This window comes from Cannabis sativa, chromosome 4 (assembly GCF_029168945.1).
Source record: "Cannabis sativa cultivar Pink pepper isolate KNU-18-1 chromosome 4, ASM2916894v1, whole genome shotgun sequence".
NCBI lineage: Eukaryota > Viridiplantae > Streptophyta > Magnoliopsida > Rosales > Cannabaceae > Cannabis > Cannabis sativa.
This window is the reverse complement of record NC_083604.1, coordinates 77,873,039-77,898,622: the sequence shown is the minus strand read 5'-3', so window position 1 is coordinate 77,898,622 and position 25,584 is coordinate 77,873,039. Positions and strand designations below refer to the sequence as shown.

Here is a 25,584-nt window from a genome sequence, read left to right as displayed (position 1 = left end):
TGTTCTTGTTTTTCATTAAAATTTGTCATTCATTATTTTCAACAATTTCAATTTTGATTGTCAAATAGAAAATAAAATAAGCTATTAGTACTTGATAATCAGTCTTTGTGGAACGATATCGGTCTTACTGAATTAAACTATAAAAACGATTGCATATACCTATATAATTTTTGCAACATCCAACTATAAATTAATTCAAGCCTCAAATGAATAATTATTGCAAGTACTCAGGGTCAGACTTGGATTAAGGCGAATTAGGCTCACACCTGGGATCAACTTAGCTCAGGGACAAAAAAAAAATAGTTTATCTTTAAAAATACATATTTTTCAATAATTTTCAAAAATACTACACACTTTTTAAATAAAGAGTCTAATAATTTTTATTTTGGAATTTTTACACCACATACTGTAACTTCTAACTTTTTTACTGTGAGTAGAATTTTTTTCAAAAATACTGTGTAAGTTTTATACTGTAAACTGTGTTAAGTTTTCATTGTTGTTCCACAATTATTTTTAGTTGTTCTATTGTTGTTTTAATTGTTCTGTTTGGTTGTTGTATAAAAAGATAGTATTTTTGTAAAAAAATTCGTGTGATAGTAAAATTATAAACTTTTGCCCAAAATCTAATATTTTTGTAAAAATCCTTTTTATTTTCCTATGGCACACCCAATCTCAAGACTGATTTTACAAGTACTATTAGAGCATATTCAATGGTAAAATTTTAAAATATGCTTGGTGAGGTGGACATATTATGTGACAAAATATTGAGATGTTATACCATTGGAGAGAAAATGATATCATTCTAAAAATTTGCATGGATGCTGTTTATTTTTTTTAATAAAAAATTGAAGCTAAAAAGTTATTGTAGCTAAAAATTAGAATATATATTAAATAATAATGTGTGAGATCATAATTATAGCATTTTTAAAGAGTGTTATTTTAAAGAGGGAAATTTGATTTTTTATGCTTACATTTGGTTAAAAAAATAAATAATAACTAATATTTGTAGGATATGACAACTTTTATGATATCCCTAAAATACCTCCATTTACATCACCCCCATTTACACCATCGGACCACCCATCGGACCACCCATCGGGCCACCCATTGGGCCACCCATCGGACCACCGATCGGGCCACCCATCGGACCCATTGGACCACCGATCGGACCACCCATCTGCTACCATTTTTTTTTTATGTTTTTGTACATACAAAAGTAATATCAGGTGACCATTGGACCTTATTGGACTACCAATTTTTTTTTTTTTTTTTATGTTTTTGCACTAAAAAAAAGTATGGGAAATTTGATGGGTATTTTTGGGTTTTAGATAAAGTGGTCATATATTATCAATGGTGACATGTATCAGTTTAGGAATAAAATATTAAGTATACATAAATATGAAAAATCAAATTTCCCTTTTAAAGAGTGTTATACATTGAAGTGTTTGTAGAAGTAAGAGTGTCAAAAATGATGTGAAAGAGAGATAAAATAAAATATTATATTTTTTTTTTTGAAAATAATTTTATTAAGGAATAGCTTCAGCCATTACAATGTTCTTTAGAAAGATAGGAGCATTCCGCTCGTTAAAGAAACAACCTGACAAAGAACAAGACGCCCGCGCAAGAGAATGGGCAGCCTTGTTAGCAGATCGATACACAAAGGAAATAAAAACATTCTTTAAAGAGGACAAAATCAAGCGACAATCCTCCACCAATAAGCCAAAGTTAGAAGGCATATGGACAGAGCTGTTTATTGCTTGAACAACCATTAGCGAATCCGTCTCTATGAACACATCCTCCCATCCTTTCCTCTTAATCCAGCTTAGTGCTTCTTTCATTCCAACAACTTCTGCAATTTCGGGCAGCACCACTCCAATTCTTTAATCTGAGATTGCTTCTAAAAGCTGACCCATATGATTACGCGCTACACAACCAAAACCGAACATTCGTTGAGTTTCAAAGATAGCACCGTCAACATTTACCTTGATCTTTCCACCCAATGGTTTGCACCAAATGTTGCTGTTAGAAAGTACACCAGTAGCAAATGTAGCTGATGTGTTCTTGTTTGCAACGCGCCATTGATCAAGAGCCTTCCTAGCCGACTGAACTACTCCCAATGCTGTACAGTTTTTGTTCTGCCAGAAGACTTCATTTCTAGTCTTCCATATACTCCAAGAGATCATTGCTGCATCTACGATAACCTCCGGTTGCTTGCTGTCCAAAATGCTGAAAAACCAGCTGCTGAAATCGTCCACACCAGTAGCAGCAGCAGTGGCCGAGAGGTGCCAACAAGCTTGGGCAAACCGACAACCAACAAGCACATGGAAAATCGTCTCATAAAAGACATTACAAAGAGGGCAAATAAGATCGACATTCACATGCTTAGTGCTAAGTTGAACTTTCGTTGGTAGAGAACCCGAACAAGCCTTCCACAAGAAATGAAGAACCTTCGAAGGAGCATCAATTTTCCAAAGCCTTTTCCAGTAACTATCATCATCAAAATGTAGCCAATTGCCGCTAGAAGATCGAAGATAATTATAGGCACTTTTGACAGTATAAAACCCCGATTGTTCCATCATCCAATGCCACGAGTCCACTGTTGTTGAATCACTCAGCTGTATACTCAGAATCAGCTGAGCATCTCGAGCTTCAAACATATCTTCAATGATCTCAGCATCCCACCCTTTCTCTTCCATCAACATCAGGTTGGAAACCAAAGTGCCTTTGAGACCTTGGTTGACCGTGAGAACATAAGGCCAACTATCATGAGGCAGCCATAGATCATGTAATACACTCACAGAGGAGCCATCTCCAATAGACCTTCTAGCACCCTGCCGTACAAGGGATTGAGCCTCCCAAATACTGCGCCAAATAAAACTAGGATTTTGTCCTAGTTCAGCATTGAGGTAAGACCCTCTCGGGTAGTATCTAGCCTTATAAATCCTTCCAACAAGTGAGTCTTCCTTTGTGAGTAATCTCCACCCTTGTTTACCCAAAAAAGAAAGATTATACTTTCTAAGGTCTCTAAATCCCAAACCCCCAACATGTTTGTGTTGACATAACTTCTTCCAACTAACCCAACTAATCCCTTTATGAGAAGAATTAGCTTGAGTATTCCACCAAAATTTAGCCATTAAACCTTCTAGACTAGAGCAAATTTCTTTGGTTAAGAGAAACACACTCATAGCATAGCTTGGAAGAGCCTGAGCCACATATTTAATCAACACCTCTTTTCCCGCTTTGGAGAGAAATTTGTTTTCCCAACTGAAAATCTTCTTTTTCATCTTTTCCTTCAAAAAACCAAGAATAGCATTCTTGTTTCTTCCCATGATACAAGGAAGGCCAAGATAAAAACTATCTGCACTAGCCTCATTCAATCTCATCAGACTACAAAGCCTATCCTTGACATCCACCGCCGTATTCCTACTGAAAAACACTGAAGACTTCTCAAAATTGATTTTTTGACCAGAAGCGAGCTCATAAGCATTGAGAAGACGAATCACATGTTGAGCTTCTCGAGTATTAGCCTTACAATAAACATAGCTGTCATCAGCAAACAGCATATGAGAAACCGCAGGAGCCCCACGAACCACTCTACAACCAGTGATAAGTTGAAGCCTCTCATAATTTTTCAAGAGAGCCGTCAGACCTTCAGCACAAATCAAAAACAAATAAGGTGACAATGGATCTCCCTGACGCAAACCCCTACCAAGTGTGATAGGTCCAATAGAATGTCCGCCATGAATCACATGATATGACACAGTAGAGACACATCTCATGACAAGAGCCACAAACCGACTACAGAAGCCCATATGAAGCAACAAGTTTTCAATAAATTTCCACTCAACACAATCATAAGCCTTGCTCATATCCAGTTTAAGGGCCATGTAACCTTCTTTCCCTCTTCTTTTTCGCTTCAGATAATGCATTATCTCAAATGAAACCATGATATTATCTGAAATCAACCGCCCAGGGAGAAACGCGCTCTGCGTATCAGAAATTACCAAAGGCAGAATCCCTTTTAATCTATTCGCCAACACCTTAGAAATTCTTTTATACAGGACATTACACAAAGATATTGGCCGAACATCAGTCATCACCTCAGGTTGCTTCTTCTTAGGGATAAGTACAATATTAGTATGATTTACCTCGTTAGGGAAAGAGCCTTCAATAAAGAAATCTTTCACTAACTTAATAACATCACCACCAACAGTACTCCAGCATTTTTGATAGAACCCAGGGGTCATCCCATCAGGTCCCGGGGATTTATCAGGATGCATTTGAAAGAGGGCGCGACGAACTTCATCATCCAAAACCGGTTCAACTAACATTTCATTCTGAGCAATAGTAACCGTGGCAGGTGTACAATGCAAGATCTCAGCAAAGTCAACAGCAGTAGGTGCAAAAAGATGTGAAAAATAATCACTTACAAGAGTATCAAGGCCATTCTGCCAGTCAAGCCAACAACCAGCCGAGTTCTTCATTTTTTGGATTGAATTTCTACGCCTCCTAGCAGTAGCAGTAGCGTGGAAATATTTCGAATTACTATCACCCTCCCGGAGCCAAAGTTGTTTTCTCCTTTATTTCCAAAAAATTTCCTTTTGAAGGAGAACATTGTTGAGTTGAGACACTGCTTCTTTAAACTGCTCCACCGAAGCCATATCTCTACCCTTCTTCCATCTTTTTATATTCTGCTTGCATTCCTTGATACGGTTTGAAAAATTGCCGGTATAATCCTTTCCCCAAACAAGAAGTGAGTCGCCACAATTTTTAATTTTTTCCAACACATCAAGATTCGGTAAAAGAGACCAACTTTCTTCAATAATCTTAAAACAAAGAGGTTCTTTGAGCCATGAGTTTTCAAACCTGAACTTGCGATTGAAAGCCACCGTCATCGCATTACGAGTTGCAAGGTGAAGAGGACAATGGTCCGAAATGGTTGCTTCCAAATTATACAACTTAGCCGTGGGAAATAAATCCAACCAAGATTGACTTGCCAAAGCTCTATCAATACGCACCTCAACCCAATCGTCTGTGCCACGATGTCTTTCCCATGTATACGCATAGCCATAAAGATCCATATCACAAAGACCACATTCAACCAAAGCATCATTAAAACCATCAATTAACCAGTTTGGATAAGGATTACCTCCTCGTTTGTCCTCTTGAGAAGTTACATTATTAAGGTCCCCAATAACACACCAAGGAAGCCTTGACTTATCCCGAAGCGTCTTTAACAACTCCCATGTCCTCTTGCGCAAGCTTCGATTTGGTTCACCATACAAGCCCGTCAACCGCCGATCTCCAACATCACTATCGGTAATGCGCACGTCAATGTAATCTCCACCAAATTCCATAACTGTAACTTCCTCCTCAACTCGCCAAAGTAAAGCAACTCCCCCACTTTTACCTCTAGCATCAACTGAAATTGCACCATCAAAACCAATAGCCACACGCAGCTTTTCAACAGCTTCCTTCTTTGACAAAGTCTCACATAAAAACAAGTAATTGGGTTTCTTTTGGATCACAAGATCTTTTATGAATTGTTGGGTCCATGGGTTCCCAAGCCCATGGCAATTCCAAGAAAGAATACTCATGATGTCTGGTGGGCCTGAGAGGCAAGGCCCACCTTCAAATCGTTTTTTGATCCACTTCTGCCCACATTATCTTGGCCCAACTTACTCTCAACTATCTCTGAGTCACGTGAGCCTTGTACCATGTCCCTACGTCTCCTTTTGATGTCTAATAAAATTAACAGCTCATCATCACAATCAGCCACATTCCCATCATTCTTGCCACCTTTTTCTCCTTCAGAATCGTCTTCTTTATGGCCATTACTACCAACAATAACACCCTTATTTTTTCCTGCAATCATGGTCGTAATCTCTCCTCCCTGATTGATAGAATCAATCTCCATGATTTTTGCCCCAGTCGGATCAGCCATGTTCACACCAGATTGCCGTTCATCACCATTGCCGTCGACCATTTCTTGCTGTTCAGAACCGGTCTGAAGCCATTGAGCTCCTATCAAGTAGTTCTTTCTCCTTGTTTGAGCACGCATACCGTTTCCATAAGGCTTGACTAATGGATCGAAATCTTCATCAAACCTTCAGGGACAAAGTCATTCTGCGTGGCCAATTAAACCACATACAAAACAAAAGATTGGGATGTGTTCATACTTGAAATTTGCCCAAATCCAATCTCCATTGTCTTTGCATAGTTTCATATTATATTATATTTTTAAATAATGTATAAATAATGTATAAAGTGTTTACATTCTTAAAGAATGTTGATGCTCTTATACACTAACGTTACTCACTAAGTTGGGCCTAATTTGGTTGCTTTATAGTTGAGCTTGTTTAAGATGCGGATGAAATTTAAGAAAAGAGACCAATCAATAATAATGATGATCTTTATGTTACAATATTAACACAGGTTGAGCCGATGAATTTTGATGACATTTAATAACAAATTAATAATTATAATAAGAATTAAATAAAAAAATAGGATAAAGAAAAATAGTACTACTTAATATTACCATCTAAGTTTATCTTAAAATCTAAATAATAGTTATCTTAAAAAGAAAGACAAGACCTAAACAATAAACCTAAACCATAGTAGAAGTTGTGTTCTCCTCCACTGGAAAATAGTGTCTGTTATATATCCATAGAGAATCAGCAGCAACTGCCTCACTATCTTGGTTTCGATGCCATGTATAGTAAGCATGTGTTCTATTTTTTATGTCAAGAATGGCATGCCCAAAGCTTGCTTCTCTGTATGCTGAGTAACTTGGTTGTGGCTCAGTAAAACTGCACACAACAAATGATGTATGTTAGACATAATAAAATAGACTTAATTTCTCATATTGTCGGATAGGGTGTTCAATAAAATTTACAAACCGCCCAACCCGAATAAACCGCCCAAACCAAACCGAATAAACCGATAAAAAATACAACCCGAAATAATACAATAAAAATGCAAACCGCCCAATGAATATATTGGGTGGTTTACAAATTATTCTAAACCGCCCAATTAACCCGAATAAACCGAATTAAACCGATTTATATATTTTTTTTTTATAAAAGTTATATATTATATCACATAAATTACATTTATTAGTTAAACTATTTTGTATTTAAAGTTTAAACATTTTAGTGTTTAACTTAAACTTAGACTTTATAGTTAATAGTTTTTATTGTATTTGGATATTGAAGTTAAAGTTTAAAATCTCTACCATATTTTATTACTTTTTTTATTCAATTATTTTATGTTTACTCAATTATATTTATCTTATATTAAGGTTTTTAAAATTAATTTAAACTATAGTATTTTTTAACTTGAAATATAAATAATATATTTTTATTTTTTAAAAAATCTAATTATTTGAATAGTAGAAACTAACAATAATAATTATAAAAAAAAAGTGAAGAACGGTTTGGACGGGTTAACCCGACCAAACCGACGAAATCATTGGGCGGGTTGAACTTTCTCTAATTTTTGATTGGGCGGGTTATGGTTAAATATTTGCAACCCGATATTTATATTGGGTTGATAAAAATATGCTATAACCCGACTAAACCGACCGACGTACACCCCTTGCCCCACATGAAATAAATGGGAAAAGATTCTCAACATAGTATTAGAGTTATATGTCTTGCAGGCATGTGACCTTATCCAATCTGCGCCTATACAAGCCAAAAAAAGATTTCAAATGTTTGCAAAAATCTTACTTGCTTGCAGCGCCTTCAATATTCCCACCGTCGCCAATAGTTATGTAAATTGGTGCAGAAGGATCCTTAACTGGGGTACTAAGTCCATTAACTATGTTGTACTGAATGTTTGATATTCTCTCCTAAAATGTAACATATGTTTCATTAGAAATTGGTAAAATTACTAACAAAAATGATAAGTGAAAAAGAGAGAGTTGAATTGAGTTGAGTTGAGTAAGTTACAGAACGCTCATAGGAGTGAACATGACCAGCAAAGACAATGTCGACTTTGTTTTGAACAAACCAAGGTTCAAACATAACTCTCATGCTTTCTCCTTCCATGTAATGATAAGTGTTGCTGTTGTACCAAGGAGAATGAACCAAAACAATAAGCCATGGAGTCACTGATCTGTCAACCTTTTGAAACTCTTTCTCAAGCCAATTGTATTGTAGAGTATATTTGCCTTAACAAAAAACACAACACAAAATTACCAACCAATCTCTTATGAAAAAAGTAATAAAATGGTAGTTTTGAGAGTTGATATGCATACCATAGGCAGAGTAAGAAGAGAGGACAATTATGTGTGCCGATGCACGCTTAATTGAATACCAAAGTGGGGAAGTACTCTCTGCAGCCTTATGAGGTACATGATACCTATGCATGTATGGCTTAAAAGGCACATTTTCTCCCTAAAAACAACAAGACAACCTTATTAAAACCAATAATTGAGCCAAAGAGAGTATGATGAGTTTGGCATTTTATGCTTACAATCTCAGATGCCAAATCGAGTTCATGGTTTCCTGCTGTCCAAATCCATGGCTGATAAGCAGTACTCTTTTCGACGAATCGAGCCCATGTATCCCACCTCCTGTTGTCATGAAACTCATAATGGTCTGCGTACGAAAGATCTCCAACGAACAACATTGTTTGTCCTTTGGGGTTTGACACATAGTGTTCCAATGTTTGGTTGGAGTCATATGTTTGTCCCAAATCACCTAAGTACACAAAAAAAAGAAAACAACATCATCACTCAAAATTCAATACCATATGTTGTCACATCTAAGTGTGTACACATATTATTCTTCAAATATTGAATGTTAATATCTTTTCATAGATTCTAACCAATAACCCCAAATGTGTATGGAACGTCAGGGCCTAGTGGAGGAGGAGTTTTGAAGGAGAAACGACGAGTGACAGAGCCATATCCTAGCTCATAACTGTAGAGAGTGTCATACTGCCAAAAACAAAAATACACCATTAATTTAGTAAGTAATAATTAAAATTAATTTGAGTTAGTTGAGATTAATATAACTAGTAATCAATTACCTTCAATCTTTTAATGGTAGCATGGTGAATGAAGCCAGAAGTGTAATTGTAATAAGTGTAAGAAGTGGTAATGGCACGAGCCATGTGCTTGTGATTGTGATTGTGATCATTGTGGTGGTGACCTTGTTCCCAATACTTAACATAAGGGTAACCTCTTAATGGTGTGACCCATGAAATGATGACACTCCTCCCTTGTTGATCTCCTTGTGTTATATGAACCTGTTCTGGTGCATTGAACCCAGAAGGAGGAGGCAAAGTTTCTAGTGGCATATCCATGGAGGGTAAGGGGTTTCTCACATAAACACCTGTGTATCCTCCATTACAAAAATTACTACTAACAACAAAAACAAACAAAACTATTACTATTCTTGTTGACCACATTGAAATTGAAAATGAACAACACATTTTGATCCTATTGGTTCTTTTCTGTTTTGCAAATAAGAATGAATAACTCTGTTTATTTATAGTGTAAATAATGAATCCTAATACTATTCTGAGTAGTATACGAATTTTAATTTAAATGTAAAAATTATTTATTCTGTTGTTAAGAGATGGATATTTTTTTTATTATTGTTACTAAATTTTAAATTTTAAAAGGAAAAGATATATATGGGATTTCATGTAACTAATACATTTTTGATAAAAAAATATCTTGTAAAGTCGCAATATTATTTAAACCGTTACATTCTTTAAAAAATCTTTCTATGATGATATATTTTTTTTTTTTTTTTTGAAAAAGGATGATATTTTTTTCTGTAGTTAAATTTTAATATTTATATTATCATATTGATCAATCAGCTATAAGATAAAGTTGAATTTCTAATATCTAATATTTATCAATAAAATATAATTATTATATGATTTTTATATTACAAATATAATTTAAAAAGATTTTTAACATAACTTAATTATTATATTTAAATTGAGTGAAATAGTGAATCATATGGGATTTTTAACAAAATTATATTGGAATTTCTTTTAATTGAAGTAAAGTTGTTGACCACCTTATTCAATTAAATTTTCAAATTGGAATTTACAACAGATAAACCAAAAAGTAAAGTGGTTGATTTAATGTTTGTATTGATTAGATCTTTTCTTTTATTAAATGATAATTTTAATTTATATTTTTAAAATAAAATATAATAATAGCATGAATATAATTTTAATCATAATAAAACTTTACTTAAAAATATTATGACTAGAACTTGTTTGTACTAGGACTTCAAGTTGGTTATATACATATTAGAAAAAAGAAATTGAAATTATTTATTATTTTAAAAAAATTAGTATCCCAATTATTATTTAACAAAAAAATAATTTGATAATTTTTACAAAATAAAAAATAATATTTACATTTTATTTAAAAAGAGAAGAGAGAGAGAGAGAGAGAGAGAGAGAGAGAGAGAGAGTAAAAAGTGTCGTTTTAATTTTACGACAACTGAAAACGGTAAAATCGTATAAAAACATGTCGTTTATACTTTTGCTTAAATAAATCATGATCTCGATTCGAATATCTTTTAGGGTTTATTCTGATCGATAACTCGTCCCCCATTCCCAATTCCTTTATTTTCTCAAATTGCTCGTTTCGAAGGTACTTTCCTTTTTCCTCGCTTTCTTTAGTTCTAAAATTTTTTGTGAAAGCTGAGCGTTTAGCGTGCATTTCTTTAATTGGGCATTTAAATAGGGCTAAATTATCATAATGAGTTTAAAGATATCTATGGCTGTATTGTTTACAATATTGGGTTTTAGGATATATATGACAACGACAATGAAACAAATTTAAGTTTTTTCTAGTTCTTGTGATAAACTTGATCTTATTATCTGCTTATATTTGTTTCTTTGTTTGACTTATAGTTTGAGCAAAGGGGCTGAGTCTGATTGATCTGTTTTGTATAGAGTAATGTGAAGTCAAAAGTTTAGAAGATTAGATTTATAGGCAATTGTCTGGTATATATTGAAAGCATAAGCATCAAAATTCATGCTTTATTAATACCCTGCTTTTGAATTTGAATTTTGATTTTGATTTCATATATGTATAGTTTTAATGTCCCATGATCTTCTTGTTTTCAGTCAATATTTGATCTTGTTAAAAAAAAAGAGTCAATATTTGATCACTCAATTACTTGGTATAATTATGATGTTTAACAGTCTGTTATTACGGACTTGTTAGTGACCTTTGCAAATAATCTGCTTTTGAAAATTGCTAGTGCAATAACATGACTTTGGGGTAAACTAACATTAGATGATCAGCCTGTGTTAAGGGTTTGGTAACAAAATTCATGTTTTTTTTTCATCTGATTGATCGACACAATTTGGTTGGATTTGCTTTTTCTTTTATAGATGGAATCAAATGCAGACCCTGAGAACCAATTGATGATTGAAGCATCACCAGATTTGCAAATTGACCCTAAAAGAGCCCGGTTTCCGTGCTGCATTGTATGGACTCCCATTCCTGTTATTTCATGGTTCATTCCTTTTATTGGTCACATTGGCATATGCAGAGAGGATGGTGTGATTTTGGACTTTGCTGGTCCAAATTTTGTGTCTGTGGATAACTTTGCTTTTGGAGCAGTGGCTCGATACCTCCCAATTAGCAAAGAAAAGGTATAATAAGGAATTTGCTTGGCACCTTATAGCACTTCACCAAATGCCATAGTGATTTGTATTAGCTTCATCATTATTGCCAGCTCATGCTTCTCCATGATTTTGATCAGCGGTGTCATGCATTTCCTTGTCCGAGTTTGTATATTAGTGAGGATCAACAGCATGATGAACAACCTGAAAATGAGATATTGACATGGGATGATGCAATTCGGAAGAGCACGCAGGAATTTCAGCACCGCTCTTACAGCCTTTTCACTTGCAATTGCCATTCTTTCGTGGCCAACAGTCTAAATAGGTTACGGTTCAATACTGGTGGGTGGAATGTGGTGAACCTTGCTACTTTAATCTTTCTAAAGGGTAAATGGGTTAACAGAGCTTCCATGGTGAGGTCTCTCTTACCATTTCTTGTAGTTATTAGTATTGGACTTGCTTTTGGAGGCTGTACCTTTCTAATGTTCTGGGCCTTCTTTACCTTTTTCCTTGTTGGTTGGTTCTTCTTTGGTACATACATTTTCAAGAATTTAATTGAATTGTAACTTCTGCCATTACATATTTATATATCAATTAAGAAGATTGTAAAGCTTTGACCACGGTTCTTAAAATGGGGAAGAAGAAGAAGAAGAAGAAAGACACTGTAGGGATTGAGTGCTTTTTGAGTGAGAGTATATTGTTAATTCATTCATTTTGGGAAGATTTTTTTAAGTGTGGTACTCTGGACACAAGTATACATCATTTCTCATAACCTTATTGATTTGAAGGACATAAAAATATGCACTCTTAATGAGAAAATACTATTTGGTCCAATATTTTCATTTGTAAAAGAGGACTGATATTCAATTGAAATATAATATCTTCAAGTTATATAATCCATTCAAAGTGTCATAATTATATACTGTATTTTAAATACTGATCATCCTTTTGTAACAATATAAGATAATTCTGAAAATTGTAATTATTGTATTTAACGAAAACCTCTAAATTATAGTAATTATTGAAAACTTGTTCATTCTATTAAATTTTGCCCAGTTTTTAAGCGGGTTCTTCATGTAGTCATAATTCATAGTGCTTGCTCCATATGTAGTCATAAAGAATTTACAAGTATTAATTCTAAGAATACATATACTCCTGATCCCATTCTGACCTTGATATGTGGAATTGATTTGCTCCATATGTGCTGAGATTATTCGGGTGACATGGTCCAAGCCCAATAATTATATTATTTAGGGAAATTTACATGGTATACTAACTTTTGCCATTTTCTTACAAAAATACTGTCAGGCGGTATTTTTTACTTTTTTACTGTATTTTTCTATAAGTTTCATACTGCAGTATACTGTGTTAAGTTTTCACTGGTGTTCTACTGGTGTTTTACTGGTGTTCTACTGTTGTTTTGAGTTGTTCTACTTTGTGTTTTACTGGTGTTTTATAAAAACACAGTATTTTTGAAAAAATTTCCGTGTGACAGTATTTTTGTAAAAATTAACCGAAATTCTAGTATTTTTGTAAGTTTCCCTATTATTTATTTGTATATATATTTTTATGTGGATTCTGAAATTGGGTCATCAGTGTTACTTGAAAGTAAACATACACAATAAAAATACTTTTGTAATTATTACAATAATTTTGTAGGAATTTTTGCCAAAATAAATAAGTAAATCTAAGGATAAACTTTTAAAAAGATAATAGTTTGGGAGGGAAAAACATTATTTATCCTTTAGAAAATCATTATAATAATAATGTAAGCTTGATTTGGTTATACTTGATACTCAAAATAGGTATTTAATCCATTTTTTTTTTATGGAGCTAATAAAATGTAATCCAGCTTGGACTCTCAAATGATAAGCTATGGTCAGTAAGAAAAGTGGAGTTTGTTAAGGTGAATAATTGAGAACCACTAACTTATAATTAACATTATTTTTGTTAAACCTTTGGAGTAATATAAGTCACTGGATTTGCATTATCTTTAACTTTTTTTTTTTGAGCCAATGTAAATCTTGTTTTTTAGTTTGAAAGAAGTTTATTTATCAATAATCTATTTTTTCTTGTAATAATTATTAGAGCTCATATATTTGTTCCTCCAGAAGGATTTATTGAAATTCTCTCAAACTTTTGTAATATAATTTATAAGTAGGCACTTTATATTGAAATGCTAATTAATAAAAACAAATTAATTTTAAAATTTTTATATTATCTCAAATTGTGTGTTCGTGTTTCTAACAAAGATAAGAAAAAAACGAAGAAAGATTATTTACATGTCATTAATTGTGACACTATTGAGATATGGAACAAACAGTTTCAAAAAGCTAACGAATCCAAAAGTCTTGTAAGTTCTTCATTTTGCATCTCTTTTTTCTTTTTTTCTCTAATTGTTATTTTATGATTTTTTTTAATTTACATATTTATTTACTCTATAAGTACATTAATTCTTGCAAATACAATTATAATAAATATAATTAATCATGTTTTCTTGAATGTTGGAGTGAAACAAAGAGTCTTAGTTTTTCTTGAAAAATGCTATAAGAGAATTGGACAAGTATTAGTATTTTTTTTTTCTTTATCAATTGCTTTATATTCTCTCTTATAATTAGGTAACATATATCATTAAAAATTATGTATATGTATACATGGCAATAAGATTAAATTACTAAGATATTTGTGTTTGGTTCACAGATGATTATTAATTTCACAGCTTCATGGTGTGGACCATGTCGTCGCATTAATCCATTCTATAGAGAATTGGCTAAGAAATTTCCCAATGTCATATTTCTCGAGGTTGATGTCGATGAATTGATGGTATAAAACTTACATCCCTACAAACTTTCATAATAACACTTAATAATTCTATGGTAGGCTCTACTTTTTTTAAATATTTTTATTTTTGATATGTTTTATACAATGTAAAGTGGATAGTTGATTATTTTGAATAATAAATTATTTAGAATTTTCTAAAATTAATTAATATAAATTAATAAAAATAATTATAATATAATCCACAATAAGAATACAAAATTATTTATAATTTTTTACATACCGAAAACAATTATACCCTTTATCAGTTTGGGCTAGACTTAACGGACTTTAGATTTGGGCCACATGCAAAGGTTGAAAGAGGAAATTATATGGTATACCCACTTTATTTTACTTGTTTTAATTTTTAACTCTATTTTTATATTCTTTAAGATATATACACTTTTATAGATAATATTCTCATTAAACCCCTTAAGTTAATGCAAACTATATGCTAGACTTAAGTAAAGCGTGAAGGTATATTGGACAACCCACTCAAAAAAGTGAGTATATTTAAAATATATATATATATATAATATAAGGGTATTTTTGATTAATGAATACAAAAAAAAAATATTTTTCAACTTATCCCAGGTTAAGAAGGTAAAGGTGGAATCCGCACCATTTTTTTTAGTGTAGCCAAAAAAAAAAAAACTATTTTTTTTAAATTTTATTTTGTCTCCATTTAATTTATTTATGTTAGTTTTGTAATAATTTATAATTTAGTTTTTTAATGAATGAATGAGTGGTTTTGTTGGTATGTATGGTAGTCGGTTGCTGAGGATTGGACAGTGGAAGCAATGCCCACATTCTTATTTTTGAAAGAAGGAAATATAGTGGACAAGATGGTTGGATCAAGGGAAGAAGAACTTCACCACATTATTCAAAGCAACATTTCCACTTCAGCTGAACCATCCTCATCATCACACATAATATAATCTAATATTTTTTTTGATTGTTTTTATTTAAGCGTTTATATATTACACAAGATATAATTTGGGACTCGAACTCAGAATTTCTAACACACACTCTCTTATGACCACTTGAACTAGCCTCAAGTGGTTATAATATAATCTAATATAGTTGTACTTGTATATATATATATATGTATACATTTATATTTATGGGTGACTATTCAATGGTTACATTTTTATTGTAACCATATGGTTACATTTTTCTTTAACCTGTAATAGCAGGTTACTAATAGGTAGACTATCCTTTTTTAGATTTGATTAATTATAATTAATTATTTTCTTAAAATAATTAATTAAATAGTAGACATTCCTTTTTTAGAATTATTTAATTATAATTAACTATTTTCTTAAAATAATTAATTAAATATTTAACAAGACCTCTTTTAGCAATTAATATTTATATTTAAATCCTTACTTGAATTATTTTAATAATTAAGCCATTTAATTATAATATTTACAATAAACTTTATTTTTTTTTACAAAAATTAAACTTCTTTTGACACAAATTAAAATTCTCTTCTTATAATAAATTTTCAAATAATTAATTATTTTTAAATGATATTTAATTATTTTGTTACAATTATATGAACTAAGTATGATGCCTCAAGCTAATCAATCAATAACAAGTGCATCCATTTTTTTTCTAAAAAATCCTTCAACTTATTTCATTTTTTACTTTTTAAATATTTAAATAAAAAAATTAAATAATTAAGTGTAATAATTTAAAATTAAGATTACAAGTATAACAAAATTTAAATTATGAAATTATATGTGTATAATTTTAAATTATAAAAAGTTTTGCTATAAAATTTTAAATAATTTAAGTATAAAAAAATAAATTGCTAAAAGATCCTTATATAGTAATAAATTGCAAAAAATTAATTAATAATTATAATTAATTTAATTTTAAAATATAATTAATCTTAATTAAAGTTTTATAAGGAAATAAATGATTAGGTTACTTTCAGGTTACAAGTTATTTATTATTTATTTTTATTTAATTTCCAAATTAATCACAACCATTTAATAGTAATCCAATGGCTTAAAAAAATGTAACCATGATAGTTACAATAAAAATGTAACCATTGAAACCTCTTCCTTATATTTATATATAATAATATATAATATAAATATATTAAGGAAATTACCTTATATATTATTTTTTTTTTTTTTTCAAAATTACGGTTTAGATTTTTAAAGTGGTTGCAGTGCTAGTTGCAATAGGAGTTTCTGAATGATTTTTTGTTACAATTTAGATCGCAGCGCTAGTTGCAATAGGAGTTTCTATATAAAATTCCGTAAAAATGCAAAAAAAAAAAATAATAATAAAAAAAAAACTATTTTGAAATATAAAAATAAAAAAGCCCCAATATACTAAGTAAATTTTATAAAGATTGTTATTTTTAGACCCAACTCGTTTAAAATAAAATGCGAGCTTGTTATATTTTTACTTATTATGTCTCCACTATGTGGAATACAGTAGTGAGTATTGTTATTTGCCACCTTAACGTGCTCAATACTATACTGATTTAGTGTGTCATAATTAATTAGTGATTTTTTATATTATTTGTTAAATCAAAATGTATAAGACTAAAAATGCACCTTTACCATCTCTTATAGTGCTTAATACCTTAAAATACCTATTACCTCAAGGTTTAGAACAAGTCATTAATGTTTTCAATTTGTTGGACATATATTCTAAATCGTATTCATTTTTACATTTAGCAATTGGTTTGACAAATATGGAGAAAAGCACTTGTAAAATTCATTCATTAGTTTACTGCACTGCACATACAAACAATATGGTCATCCTAGGAACCGTTTCTAAGATGATCCAAACTGGGGTTATTGTGTTTTTTTTACTTTGTTTTAGGTAACCCCAGGAATAAAATAAAACAGAATAACTAATAACAAATCACTCAATAAACATACACCACCTCATTTCCCGGTGCCAATAACCCGTTAAAAGGCCGGGGACCGGGGCCGCCGAAAACTCTCCCTACCTAAGTCTTAAGGACCCAAAAATTGTAGGACCTTAAGAAATGTACAAACTTTTTTCTTGAAAAAAAGAAAAACAACCTATTCTCTAAAGGGTAGGTAGCTCATTATCCAACATAAATCAACAACTAATTGCCTTTGGCAGTAAAAACACTCTCAGAAACTTAAACAAAGCTATGGCAAATTCCATCTAACTAAATTATGTTTGGTTCATTCCAATCTTCATTGATTCTCTCTCTTTCTGTACTAATCTTCTATGTTGTCAAGTAGTAATAGTAGTAGTAGTAGTCACAGCAAGGCATTCTCTTGTGTGCTTAATTACCCCCTCCAACTGTTGGTGCACAAACAGCTTCGACTGTCAGACGCTTCAACACGTTCGGACATGGATCGTGCCCAAAGTTACTATTGGATATGGTTACTGCACATCTTTGTTTCCCTATGCATTTCTGTGAAAAAAATGAAGAATGAAAATGATTTCAATTTTCGGTTCTAAGGAAAGCAATGCAATGTATTTTAATGTTTAACCATTTTGTTACCCTTTCTATGACAGAATATGAAGCAGGTGAATGGCATGTTCCTTGTTGGTAACTTCCACAGGTTCCCAAAGGAGTACCGAAGCTAGCGAATTTGATAGAAGCGATAGATTGGTCTTGATTACAACGCAGATGAACCTTTGGACTGTGGAACTCTTCGGATTTTCCATAGCTTTCTATGTGCCAGTTCTTTATTGTTGGGTGGTACTCGGCGACCTCAGCGCATACACTTGAAACTGACCTTTTCACAAGAGAAATTCTTGAAGGATTACCTCCAAGCTCCTCGAAAAGAACCAATAGATTCTGTGTTGGCCTCAACCAAGACCGAGGAACATGGTACCTGAAAAATGAAAGTATTGGCGATGGTGATTAAAGGTAGTTTCACTAATTGTTTTGTGTTAACATGGGATTTTTCAATTTCAATCGTACCATCGTTGAGTTGGTTGTCCACAACCGAGCTGACACTTGGGAGGTTTAAAACCTCCAGCGTAATGGCATTCGTTGCAGTTACCATTAGCATAAGCAGTCCAGTATCTTCCAATACTCTGGCCATTAATCCATATCTGTCCTTTTCCCATTCCTTCCATGTCCAAGGCAAGCGGCTCGTCTCCTTCAGGCGCATTAAAATAAGTCTGCAAAGTTGAAAGAGACAAAGTTTTTTAAGTATTTGGATAGAGTGTTCACAACAGGAAAAAAGATTGCATCTTTTTTTCGGTTGCATAGCATTACCTTGTGCCATGTCAATGGTTGTGGTCTTTGTTGAGCTAATGATCCACTCATCCATTCAACAGCCGAAAATTGGTTTGGAGAGACAAGATCCATAGCTTCTCCTTTCAGACCAGTCTGTATAAATTAAAAGCAATGAGCTTTCATCGAACAGTTCATATCAATTTTGATGTCAAAGTAAGTAAATGCATTAACCTGATAGGTCCACTTTTGCCAGGATAAGTCCCACTTTCCTTGGTTGAGTCCTTCCAGCGCAACTGGACCAAGGATTCCGGTGCTCCATGTTTCATAGTGTCCTCCCACATTCTTCAAAAAATAAATGTGATTTTCGATCAGAGAATAATCAAATAAAATGCTAAATTTGCATCAGTTATGGAAAGAAACTAACCGGTAATCCAACAGCGACGCTCAAAAGTGCAATTTTGTTTATTCCAGCATGTAGATTGACCTTGCCATTATATGTAAATCTCCTGCTTCGTCTCGTTCCAAAGGCCGAACCTTTTTACAGAGAAAACAAAGAAGAATGTTTTTAAATCTCCATACTGACTAAATAACAGAAAATGCATGCAAAGTGAATCGAAATTTTACCTGTTAGCTGTCCGTTAATGAAGACATGAACGGCATGACCTGTTGATTGAACAATGAGAGTGGGAAGTTCCCCTCCGTGCAAGAACGATTCAGATGCACTGATATCAACACTGTTTTTTTGCAAATTTGAGAAACAAAAGAGTTGCATTAATATCTACAAACGCAATAAAGAGTTTTATATCTCAACCATGTAAAGCATTAGCACTTTAAGTCCCACCTAGTTATGTACCACAAGTAATCACTAGTGTCTCTCGTGACATTAATCTGTTCCAAGAGACCTGGAGCTGTGAATGTTGATCTGTCATCTATAGAAGAAACATCTTCATTGTAACTCTCCCATGAGAACAGTTCTGAACTAGTTGGCAACATTTCCATTTTCGATGTTTGAACACCGATCTGAAGACAAAAAAAAGCAGGAAATTGGTATGACATTTTCTTAAAGCCTTTTGGGGGAAAGCTCTCGGTTTTATTTCATAGCTTAATATACCTTTGCAGTGTTGAAAACTACATTCCGACAATCGGGGAGGATGCTGATGGACCAAGGAGGCAAGTTATAATGCATGTTATTGAACAACACTCTTGCAGCTGACTCGGTATCATAATTCGAGAGAAAAGCTGCACAGTCTCCATTTTCCGCAGTGTATACATGAGACTAGAATTCCAAACATAGCCCGAAGTCAGTAAAAGCTATCTAATTAACTAAACAGTGTGAATCTTGTAGTAAAAGATTTTAAGCTAAGAACCTGTTGGAAACTCCCCAGAGAAGTAATGATAGGATCAGCCGAAACTAGAGGTTTTTCGCACATCTTAATAGCTTTATGAAGCTCCTTAAGATGACCATACTTGGGTTGCCTAATCAAACCTATCAGAAATAGCAGCACAGCAATTTTTAGCTATGCAAAACCTCAACTCTTACAATGTACTATCATAACAGCAGGAAATCACTTGCAGAATTAAGCTCAGATATCATTTCTCACCATATTCATCTAATGGGGCATCATAGTCATAGCTGGTAGTGATGAAAGGGCCACCAGCTGTACGTCCGAAATTGGTACCTCCATGATACTGTTTCACATTGAGGAAAACAAAGAACAAATAAGACTTGCATTATTTATTTTAGTAAAATTTTTGTTTCCAAAACATGTTATAGAGAAAAATCTAACCATGTAGTAGTTAATAAATGACCCTCCTCTCTGAATGAATCGAGCAACCGCAAATGCCAAATCTTGAACTGGTCTATGATGAATTGGACCACCAAACTCTGTAAACCTTCATATATTTTTTATAAACAAACAAAAGATGAGTTGATTTCTCATTTACTAAGAATACACTGAGAAGAATTGCATAGTACAATTACACATACCAGCCACTCCAAGCCTCTGTCCAAACTAGAGGTTTATAAGGTTTATTGGGAGTGAAAGTGTCACAGTAGAAACCATTGCATGTGTTTATCTGTCAAATGTTAATTACAACATATTTTCAGAAATCCCTCGTCAAAAGTACAAAAGTTGAAAGATCATGTTTTGCCAAATCACTAATAAAATAAAATAAAATAAATATGAAGCATGTGACAAGTCTAAGATCAGTTGAGTAGAGAGATTATTTAGAGTAGTTACCACTGGATCTGGGGCATCTTCTTCCTTGCACATAACCCAAGGCACTCCAGTGTCCATTCCAACAGCCATTTTTGCAGCCCAATTCATGTAGTTCCGGGCAGGAGGGCCAAATAGCTTACTTTGTACTCCGTATTCATTCTCAATCTGAAAATAATAATAAAAAAACAAACTTTTATTGCAAATTGACACTTATCAATAGTTTTAGTGCCAGTAGAGCTGAACTTAACTGAGATTTCTCCACTTATTTTATTCTATTGAAAAACTACACAAAGTTCTAAACTTCATACCTGAGAGAGTATGATGGGGCCTCCTTGAGACTCAAATAAATGTTCACTCTTCATTAACCCAACAATCTTTTCAGTAAACCCTTGCATTGCATTCTGAAAACACCATATAAGAAGACATTTTAGTATAAAATATGTAATTTTGAAACTGGGGTTGCAATAAAAATTAGTGAAGGAAACCTTAAAAGGCTCATTGTCTGTTCTGAAGCTGATACCAGGAACATACTTTAGCCAAACAGGAAAACCTCTGTGAAAAAATTAAGTGTCAAAATGGTGAATTAAACTCAATTATGAAAATTCAAAGATGAACAAACATAGTCAAAGTTATGAAGATCTAGCTAGAAAAAGAGGAGTGAGTACCCAAAATTCCATTCTGCACAAACATATGGTCCAATACGAAGGTGAGCATAGAGACCAGCTTTCTGAATGGTTTTTACAAACCTTACCAAATCATACCTCCCTTCAAAATTGTACTGCAAAAAACCCACCAAGAAAAATACAAAGTTAGGAGGAATCTTCTAAGAAAACAAAGCCAAAAACACTGTACGGACAGTAATAATAGTTGAAATGAGTATGAAGAGAAGAGGACAAGTACATTGCCGGGAGAAGGCTCATGCACATTCCAAAACACATAAGTTTCAACCACATCAAGACCACCATCTTTAGCCTTCTGTATCAGATCTTCCCACATCTAAAACACACCCCATTTTCCCAAGAAAATTAGGAACAAAAAAAAAACACATAAAAGAAAACAACAAAAAAAAGTAGAGAAAGGATTTTTGGTACCTCAGGAGTGCTTCTGGGGTAATGTATTGAACCAGAAATAAGAATTCTTCTTTGCCCATTAATCACAATGGCTTTCCTATCATAAGTAACACTACATTGAATCAATTCTAAACTCAAAACACAAACCAAACCCATTAAAAAACACAGCTTGGAACAAATGTTTATCCCCATTTTCTCTCTTATCTTCGTCTGATACCCAATTGGGTAGAGTATAAAATGAAAATGGTCAAAAGAGTAGAGGAAGAAGAAAAAAGAGAGGTAATAAAGAAAAGGGTGTCTCAGACTCAGAGAGGAAAAGATAAAGTTCCCATTTTTCTTCTTCTTCTTCTTCAACTCTCTCTTCACTAAATATGGTCTGAGACTCTGAGCAGAAGGGCTGTATGTATAATAAGTAATATATATACACACAAAGGCACCAGCTTTCACTCATTCACAGTCCACAAGTGTCGTGGGTCGTTACACAGCGTGGCTACGAATTAAGAAAAATAAATAAATAAAAATGAAAACTTTGTAAAAACCGAATGAAAAGTTTAATAAAAAACAGTAAGAGTTAATAATTATAATTAATAAAAATCAAAGCTTTATACAGTTCATTCATTGGTTAATGAAGATTTATTAACTGAGTTGTTAACATGCGTTTTACAGAATCCTGTAAAGTGTACTTTTGAGGCTATTTCCTTATAACTTGTCAGTATTCCTTTTGCTTTAGCGCCAAATTTTCTTCCTAATGTGCTTTAGACTAATACTTAATAAACTATACATAATGTACATGATGTGACAGCTTTCAATACAAAGTTTTTTGTGTAATACTACCAGTCATTTACAAAAATTAAAATGTATTATATTAAAAAGGTATATTTATGGAAATTAAACTAACCCAATTCATCAAATTTTCATTTTCTTTTTTGTTTAAGTGTTTTCCATCTTGATTAAAACCACATTTTGACCAATCGCATGTTGCCACACGACTCTAGAAATGTTATTATCGAGTCCTAATGTAAGATTGGATAATAGTAATATTTCCTATCATAACTCTTTTGTATTTATTTTAGTTTTTGGGACATTTTTCAATTGAAATGACCAAAATAACCTTGCTGTAGTAATGACACAAGGAAGGTGAGTGTGGCTACACCAAACCAAAGCATATGTCTTCATATCACATTTTTGCTGCGTCTGTCAAATAGTTGGCTTTCCACAAAGGGCATGACATACCGTACCATTTCCATGTGAACAACAAAACCCCTTTTATTTTCTTTTCATTTAATTATTTTGGGGGCTATTCTTTCATGTTCACATGAAAAAAGAAAAATATGTGTATATGTATGGAATAGAACTCCCTCCATTCCTATCTTTCTTTCATCTTCATATTTTTCTCTTTGTCACTATCTTTCTTTGCTTTTCTTCCTAACTTTTTTATTGTCTCAATTAAAACTCATATCATCATATCTATATGTCAATCTTCAACCTTCCATGGATCTGTTATGCTATCTCTGCCTAAGATCCTCATCAAAGACCAGCTGTCAATTCATGCTACAGATTACAATAATACTAATATTTTTGTTCTCTTACCAATTTTTATTCAATTGTGATAATTCTGACTCACTTTTCTATGCACTACTAACATAGAAAATTTTGTTAGTATCCCAATACCCTCATACACTTGTATCATAATGTGGGTCCGAATTTTTTGTTATTTTTTTTCCTTCTTAAAATTAAAAATAATGTGTACATTGTTTACAATCTCTAATCTAACAAAGCCTATTGTATAAGATATAGTATATTATAATACATTCTCTAGAAAAATAAAAAAGTTGAACCCTCTTCACAATGATAGGGTAAAAGCACCACTAAATGGATGGAACCCTCATCCTTGGTTACAAAGTTAGATAGTTTTTTTCGGTATCATACAGCGTAATTAAGTATTGAATTTCATATAATTTAAAAAAATAACTTTTAGAGAATATCGCTAACTAATCATAGGACGAAACCTATAAAAAATATTAAGTAGTGTTAGTACCCAATAACAATGTTCTTATTAAATCAATAGTAGAATTTTATCGTACAATTATTAATTATTAAAAGTTTAAGAATACTAAATTAAGACCCACACGATGAATTTTAAATTAAAGCAAATTAAGATTGTTGTCTTTCGAATTTTGGTATGCAAAATCGTATCTTTTGAATTTTTGAAATTGTTAAAAATTCACCTCAAGTTATTAAAATTGTTGAAATCAATGACTTATGGTTAATTTTATTAATGGACTCCTAACATGGTGTTGCTCATGTACCGATTGTGTCCTTCAAACTTTGTTATATACTAAAATTGTGCTTATGCTCTTTAATATGTATCAAATCGTGTTTCATGAGCTTTCATTTACATCATGCGTCTGGACGAAAGTCCTTAAATCTCACAATCTTAATAGTTCAAACAAAAAATTCTAATATATCTAAAAAGTTTAGAATACTTAATTCAATATATGTCATCAATTTTATGGACACAAATTCTAGCTTTAATAAAATATATACAAAGTCTATAATACATGTATTCTTTTTCCTTTTTATTTTACATAATTTGGAAGAAAAAAAAAACAATCTTTTAAATATTAATAATCTCTTTTTAAATTAAAAAAATCATCTTACCCACATCTCTCTCTAACAAACCTATCTTGAGAGAATATTAATAATTTTTTTTTTATCTTTTAAAAAAGAAAAATATAGATAAAATGTCTAGAAAAGATAATATAAATGTGAGACTGTATATGAGTATTTACCTTATATGTTTGTGTTTATATTATTGGTGATTATTAGTAATTTGCAAAAATTGTGAAAGTCTATAAATATATAGTTGTGTAGCTATTATTAAATATGAAATGAGATAATAGAACTTTTTTCAATTAGAAGATTAATGTACATTTTACTATTAATAACATACATTATTATAACACAATTATGTTTTACTTACTAAATATACCAACATATCATATCACATACTATTCTCAAATATAAAACAAATCGTTCAAATAATTATACTATTTTAATTATTAATTAAAATAAAAAATAAAAATATTAAATAAAACTAACACTACGTGGCTTGGCACGTAACAATCACCTAGTAATACATAAAAATATGTATTCTTTTTTCTTTTTATTTTACATAATTTGGAAAAAAAAATCCAGCCATAATAATATCATTAAAAGTAGATTAATGAAGTGAAAAAAATAATTTATTGGATACCAGTAGTGTCTAATACCTTTAATATATGACGCATTATGATTAGTTAGCAATATTCTTTAAAAGTTATTTTCTTAAGTTACATGAAACTGATACTTAATTATACTAATAACGTATAACATCGATGAAAGTACTAAGCACCAGTAATATCTTTTAACAATTCTATATATAAAAGAAAATTTATTGCTCTTACAATTAGTATATAATATACACGTAGTTAATATAACCAAAAATAAATGTAAAGTACTAATAGATAAACTATAAAGTATTTGCCTAATATATGAAACTAAAGTCATAAAATAGGCCCAATGAAAATTTATTAATGTTAACATGTATTTCAACCAAAAAACTATAGTTAGTATAAACTGAAATATATTGGTATGAATTTCACACCCTTTCAAGAAAAATTATAATTACTTT

General features: G+C 31.9%; 4 protein-coding genes across 4 annotated transcripts; 2 read left to right on the top strand and 2 right to left on the bottom strand.

Moving 5' to 3' along the window:
* Positions 1 to 6,444: 6,444 nt before the first annotated feature.
* LOC115715037 (purple acid phosphatase 5-like) lies at positions 6,445 to 9,538 on the bottom strand. Its single transcript, XM_030643825.2, has 7 exons — positions 9,037 to 9,538; positions 8,833 to 8,944; positions 8,479 to 8,705; positions 8,261 to 8,399; positions 7,953 to 8,173; positions 7,731 to 7,852; positions 6,445 to 6,809 (listed from the first exon to the last, which is right to left on the bottom strand). Exons 1-7 carry the CDS (start codon positions 9,439 to 9,441, stop codon positions 6,608 to 6,610), a joined length of 1,428 nt encoding a protein of 475 aa, XP_030499685.2. The 5' UTR covers positions 9,442 to 9,538; the 3' UTR covers positions 6,445 to 6,607.
* Positions 9,539 to 10,490: 952 nt separating this feature from the next.
* Positions 10,491 to 12,510, top strand: LOC115715221 (protein RTE1-HOMOLOG). Its single transcript, XM_030644063.2, has 3 exons — positions 10,491 to 10,627; positions 11,377 to 11,640; positions 11,751 to 12,510. Exons 2-3 carry the CDS (start codon positions 11,377 to 11,379, stop codon positions 12,174 to 12,176), a joined length of 690 nt encoding a protein of 229 aa, XP_030499923.1. The 5' UTR covers positions 10,491 to 10,627; the 3' UTR covers positions 12,177 to 12,510.
* A 95-nt stretch (positions 12,511 to 12,605) lies between these two features.
* Positions 12,606 to 16,124, top strand: LOC115713812 (thioredoxin H1). The gene is made up of 3 exons (XM_030642297.2): positions 12,606 to 13,963; positions 14,311 to 14,433; positions 15,198 to 16,124. The coding sequence occupies exons 1-3, from the start codon at positions 13,787 to 13,789 to the stop codon at positions 15,363 to 15,365; spliced, it is 468 nt and encodes a 155-aa protein (XP_030498157.2). The 5' UTR covers positions 12,606 to 13,786; the 3' UTR covers positions 15,366 to 16,124.
* A 1,020-nt stretch (positions 16,125 to 17,144) lies between these two features.
* On the bottom strand, positions 17,145 to 22,580 carry LOC115715122 (beta-galactosidase 3). The gene is made up of 19 exons (XM_030643934.2): positions 21,933 to 22,580; positions 21,742 to 21,837; positions 21,507 to 21,619; positions 21,327 to 21,393; positions 21,150 to 21,242; positions 20,863 to 21,006; positions 20,610 to 20,698; positions 20,410 to 20,515; positions 20,224 to 20,311; positions 19,990 to 20,108; positions 19,734 to 19,898; positions 19,464 to 19,642; positions 19,247 to 19,356; positions 19,047 to 19,156; positions 18,854 to 18,964; positions 18,662 to 18,775; positions 18,362 to 18,564; positions 17,936 to 18,272; positions 17,145 to 17,845 (listed from the first exon to the last, which is right to left on the bottom strand). Exons 1-19 carry the CDS (start codon positions 22,101 to 22,103, stop codon positions 17,714 to 17,716), a joined length of 2,547 nt encoding a protein of 848 aa, XP_030499794.2. The 5' UTR covers positions 22,104 to 22,580; the 3' UTR covers positions 17,145 to 17,713.
* Between the last annotated feature and the right edge of the window lie 3,004 nt (positions 22,581 to 25,584).